Source organism: Phragmites australis, chromosome 3 (assembly GCF_958298935.1).
Source record: "Phragmites australis chromosome 3, lpPhrAust1.1, whole genome shotgun sequence".
In the NCBI taxonomy this organism is placed as follows: domain Eukaryota; kingdom Viridiplantae; phylum Streptophyta; class Magnoliopsida; order Poales; family Poaceae; genus Phragmites; species Phragmites australis.
The window spans coordinates 38,334,132-38,339,974 of record NC_084923.1 but is presented as its reverse complement, the minus strand read 5'-3'; the positions used below and the strand labels follow the sequence as shown (position 1 = coordinate 38,339,974).

Below are 5,843 nucleotides of genomic sequence, written 5' to 3'. Positions count from 1 at the left end.
TGAACTTGAATGAAGAACAAAGCAAAACAACAGTAACTGAAAGAAGCAACTCTCCAAATTGATGATCTAGAGACAAGGGGATTCAAGACCCTCTCAAATACATGAGTATATGAATATTTATGCCTCTAGCAACAAGAAGAACAACTTCACAAGGTTAAAAAATCACAGCTCAAAGGCAAAAACAAAAATCAACAAGAAAATCATAATCGAAAAAAAAAACTTGCAAACTTGAGGGAACCAATAGAAAGAGACTAGAAGGAGGGGAATTGAAGCATATGCAAAAACATAAACTTTATTACTCAAGGATGTCAGCTCTATTTTAGGCGAATTATAAGGATTTTTCTCTAAAAAAGTATCACCTTTATTTATAAGGATTTTTCATTGCTCAAGGATGTCAGCTCTATTTTAGCACTCGTTTTTCTCTTCTCTAAAACCCTAGCATAACTCTATCCCTCTATTTATAGGTTTGGAAAACTTGACCCTTAAGCTTCTTAGCTTGTTATCAAAATATTCCTCTTTTACAGTACACTCCTACCTACAACTGAGTGTATTTTGGTCTATTTCTTGCTCCGTCTATCGAACGACTTTGATGCAAGCTTCGCGATAGTACTAAATACTCCTCCAATCCTCCCATGATTTTAAGACCCAACCGTGAAACCGTCTGCATACTTTACAAAACGTAACGTAACTCGTTATTTACTTACACCTTAAACAAACACTCTAATGATTTAAATACCTACAATATTTCCCGTCATGAAGCGATTCTTGTGTTTTGTTCAACCCAAGCTTGGTATTGTGAAGAAAAACGATTTCAGGTATTCGGATATCCATTTATGCAAGAAACATAAAAGAAAACGAGGATTCTCTCAATTTGAGAACAGTAGAGCATACAAGTCAACAATCACTAATGAAATCTTAAACAAATCAACAACACAAGTCCTAATTGTTTTGAAGAGAGAAAAACAGCAGAAAACTGTTCATCGCGTCATACATCTGTCGAAGTGGCAAGTGTGCTAATCTAAAAGTTAGATCCTCTAGATAGTAGTTCGGAGGAATAGCTGCCCATCTTAGGCTTCTGGTGATTTAACTTGATTCCTCAACCTGCTGGAACGTCGGACTGGGGTCATTGCCTCATCTTCCTTGTTTTTCTGTGGAGCAAGGTCAGATTAGCACAAGACATACAACAATAGCTTATGGAATGAACAAATAGCAATTGCAGCTTACTTTCTTCGCAGGGATCTTCTCATATGTGGTGAAACTACCATAAGATGATGTCGAATACGCCGTAGAATCCCTCCTCGGCATTGGCTCACGGCTCAAACTCTCCTCCCCCTTGTCCTTCGTCCTCCTGCCAAGCCCAGATGACAAACTGCTGCTATACTGTGAGGCACCAGAGCCACCAAGTCTCTCAGTTTCTTCTACCATAGGATTCTGAAACTGCGAGCCTTTCACAAAGACATTCCCTTCACTGCTCCCTGAACCAGATTGAGCTTCAACTTGCTCGGCTTGCTCGGTTGGTGCATTGGAGTTCACGGCAACATGAGCTTGCTTCTGCCTCATGTAAAGGAAGGCCAGAGCAGCAGGAATAATAATGGCAGCAAGAGAAGCACCTAATGCAGCAGGATTTGAGATTTTGTCCAAGTAACCTGGCCATATATTCGATCCCAACTTCTGACCGTGATGCGCTTCCAGACCCTCCTTGCCGTCTGCACGATCACCCTCGGACTCATCAGTCAGAACATCTTGCTGCAAGGAAGACTCGTCCATGTCCTCTACATGTTCAGGCTCGGGTCCAGATTGAGCAGGGATGTCCAAATTCTGACTGAAGGATGACATCTCTTCTCCACTGCTTCCTGGAACTTCTGCCATCTCAGCAGTAAGCACCTCCTCTACTTCTGCATCAACGTGCTCATTTGCCTCCTCTATGACACTGGGTCTTGCAGATATGGCTTCCTGATCCATTGCAGCATCACCAAAGTTTGCCATTTCCTCTACATCAGGCTCTGCAATCACCTCAGTATCACTCTCTGAAACAACCTCCTGAATCTTTAACTCTTGCTCCAAGACACTGGCACTGATGTCTTGTTCCCTTGTCATTGGCCCTGTCTGAGCAGCACTGTAGTAGAAAGAAACACCATGGTCTGCATCAGCAACTGCAGCACTCAAATTGGCTGCGAAGTGCGGACCAAAGTACTCTTGTTCTTCGGAAGAAGCAAGAGCCTTCCAGTAGGACGTGACAAAATCCAACGAACTGCTTGACCATTGCTTCAGCCAAGCAGCCAACTCCACAGGATGCAATTCTTGAACTGAAAGAAAGTCTGACACCTTGGACAGGGAGGTGTTCAGCATGACCGGGGAACCCGGCGGCAGTGGCACGCAGACAAACGCTGCAGCCATGAACAGAATCAAAGCAAGGGGCTTAAGCAGGAACCTCAGCGAAGATCTCTTCTTCTTGGCACGGGCTCGCGCTGGGCTTGCTGCAGGCTCCGCCTCAGGTGTCAGTACGCGAGCTCGTGGGGAAATCGCCGTAGGCTGCTCCGGCTCCGGTGTCAGAACCCGAGCCAGTGGCGAAACCGGCGCAGGTTCCTGTGGCAGTACCACGGCCGGAGCTGCAGGATCGGCACAAGTCTCAGATGTAGCATCCAGAGACAACGACTCCTCCGGGAAGTCATTTGGCACCGACGTCGGCGGCTGCTCGTGCTCTTCCTCAATCAACTCATCCTCCGCCGTGGTGGTTGTGACGGTGTCGGATTCCTCGCTGCTCTCAGAGGCGAAGCCGTCCTCGAGGCGCCTAACGCTGCCCCCGCCGCCTTGCCGGTACTGCTCGACGCGGGGGTTGGGCCTGTAGCGCAGGAACCGAGGCCTCGGTGAGAGGTAATTCGTCTTGGGATCGTACGGAGCTGCCGCATCTGCGTCCAACGAAGCATCGGCCCCGTGGTGATGGTGGTGGATCTTGCACACGGGATTCTCCACCCTCTCCTCCTGCTCCTCCGCCTCGCCGTGCGAGGCCACCGGCGGCGCCGCGGGAGGAGCAGGAGCCCCGTCGAGCGAGAGCCGCAGGCGGCGCGGCGCGCCCAGAGCCACCTCGGGCGGTGGTGACGCCCTCCTTGGCATGCCGTGCGCCACGAGCTCGGATGGGGACGACGGGACGGGCTGCAGCTGCTGCTGCGGCAGGTGGTCGTTGTTGCGCTCCCCGAGGATCCTCTTCCTCGGCGAGGAGGACGCCGCGATGGCCTTGGAGGCGGCGGAGATGGTCGGCGCCATGAAGTTCTTCGCGACGCTGCCGCCTCCGCAGCGAGCCTTGGGCGTCGTCGCCGCGTCGCGCTGTTGGTCGTTCTCCTTCTCCGCGCACCAGGCCCGCGGGGACGCGCGGCCGCCGCCACCGGTCTTGCAGACAGACGAGCTCCTCTGCGGATAATCTGCAAGAGAATCACCCGTGAATCACCAATTAATCAGCAGATCGAGGTCGAAAAAAGAAGCAATCAGCAGATCGAGGAATGAATGGAAACGCGAAAAGAAGGGATCAAAACATGGAACGGAAGGGGACACGAGGGATTATCTGCAAGAAGGAAAGAAACCCGGCGAAATCCAGAGGAAAAGGGGAAAGAAAACAAAGAATGCGGCGAGGGAGGTGGTTCTTACCCGGAGTGGAGTTAATGGGCCTGAAGGGGCTGGAGTCGGCGCTCCGCCTCAGGGACGCGCAGCAGGACCTCGCAGCCGGCCCCGGGGACGGGGACCTCGCCGTCGCCATCACGAGAGGCCCTTCTCCCACGACGCAGGAGAAGTCGTTCGGTTCGGGGGGTTCGGGGGAGTAGGCGGACGCGGGGATTTGGGGGAGTAACGGCTAGTACAGAGGATGGGAACGGATCTGTTTCCGGTGCTGCTGCTATTATACTCTGGAGTCGTAGTGACCGTTGGAGTTTGGGATCGATGGGCGCGCGTCTCCGATGCATCTGCCCGTTGGGTGCTTGCTGCCAGACCGGGCCCAGGCGCTCAGCCGACCGTTGCTACCTGCCCGCACCCCCCGACGCCGCACAGAATCGGCAGCTCAGCGTCCTGCGCTGCCTGCTGCGGCTGTGCCTGTCCTGCACTCTTGTTTCGGGATGCACTGACGCGTCACGAGAGACGCATGTTCGCGCGGACGTACACAAACATATCGTACGTGAACAAAGATAGGCGGGTAACGTAGATTAAAATTTTATAGGAATGATTATATGATTAAAAATGATTTTTTATGGTAAATTTTGTATAGAGAGATTATTTTTATGGGAAAATGAATTAGAAAAGTTATTTTTTAACGTATATTCAAATTTTATAGGAGTGATTATAGGATTAAAAATGATTTTTTATGGTAAATTTTGTATAGAGAGAATAATTTTATAGGAAAAATGAATTAGAAAAAGTTATTTTTTTAACTTCTACTATTTAGCTCATTTTACAAAATCATTTTACAAGCTAAAAACTGTAAACTGTCTTTTGATAAAACTCCAACTGATTCCACCCTGAAAGTGGGCGTACGATCCCTACCCATAGAAAACATCAAACACGCCTCCTAGCTCCCACGACGTGACTGCTCTGGGTTCCAGCTAGCCACTGCCGTCATGTCGATTCCCCTTCGGCGAGAGGGAGAATGGACCCATCCTATTTTTACATATAGTAGCTTCCTAGTAGGTTTAGTCTCCAAATAGTCTCTCTTTTCTGGATTTAGCCCTTGTGGTTGTTCCTCATGGTCTCCAAATAGGAAATGTATGCTACTAATCAGCTACGGTGGTGTCATCACTGTCCTGAAACTCCTTCGATTGGTTGGTCCTCTCTTCGCCCCAGGCGTGTCCAACACAGACTTTCCTCCACCCCACCCCCAGCCCAAAATACGCACAACGGACTGGCCTTTCTGTTTCTCAGTTTGCTTTGGGGTCTTTGGTTAGCTAGTGCGATCCCTCCCTAAAAAAAAGCTAGTTCCATCCAAGCCACTCAAAAAAATAGCCACTAAAAAAACTAGTTGGATCTCAGAAAAATGACTGCACTTATCAATCATGACTCACTAGTCATCCAAAGTTCGGAACAGGCGTATCACTAATTTGTTTTCACACCTGGTTAAAGGGAATTCAATTGAGTATTCAAATTCTTTTGGGAAAAAACACACACGTGCATAGTATGTATGCGTGTACTGTATACTTATATCGAAAACGGGATCAAATGAAACAAGCTTGTTATAGCATAAGAGAGCAACTACCTCCCAACAGCCCAACCAGCACTATGTAAAGATGAACTTACACACTTCATTGTGCTGATATATGTAAAGATGAACTTGAGTTCTCTATAAAAATGGAAAATATATGCTACTAAGCTCTGGTCGCTCCCTTAGCAATTGCTAGTGTTGAGAGAGCATTTTCTTCGATAAAATTGTGAACAATAAGCTAATTAAGGAGTCAGGAATACCATGGGGATCGAGCTAAGTGATTGCTTGACTACGTTTCTTGGGTGAGAAATTTTCATGCAAATCAAGAACAAGGATATGATATATTTTGCTTCCGAGTCACGAAGAAACGTAAAGTTAAATTATTTCAGGATTAATTATTTTGTAGTTTCTCTAAGTTTACCATTTGTCATGTTGTAATATCTTCCGTTTCGCTTTCCAATAGTTTGTAAATGATGAATCTAGACTAATAAATCTAACACCACTGCCGCTGGAAGGGACGTCGCCGCTGCTGGCATGGATTAGAAGCAATCATCGCCGTCGCCCACAGAGGCGTCTCGGTGAGCTTCCCACAGCAGTCATCCACCACGGCACCGAAGTACCCATCGCCACCAACTACCTCACAGCTACTGTCCTCATCGTCATC

The 5,843-nt window shown here is 48.2% G+C and overlaps 1 protein-coding gene across 1 annotated transcript; it reads right to left on the bottom strand.

Moving 5' to 3' along the window:
* Window positions 1-845: 845 nt before the first annotated feature.
* On the bottom strand, window positions 846-3,869 carry LOC133912993 (uncharacterized). The gene is made up of 3 exons (XM_062356011.1): window positions 3,643-3,869; window positions 1,225-3,419; window positions 846-1,148 (listed from the first exon to the last, which is right to left on the bottom strand). The coding sequence occupies exons 1-3, from the start codon at window positions 3,749-3,751 to the stop codon at window positions 1,068-1,070; spliced, it is 2,385 nt and encodes a 794-aa protein (XP_062211995.1). The 5' UTR covers window positions 3,752-3,869; the 3' UTR covers window positions 846-1,067.
* Window positions 3,870-5,843: the final 1,974 nt, after the last annotated feature.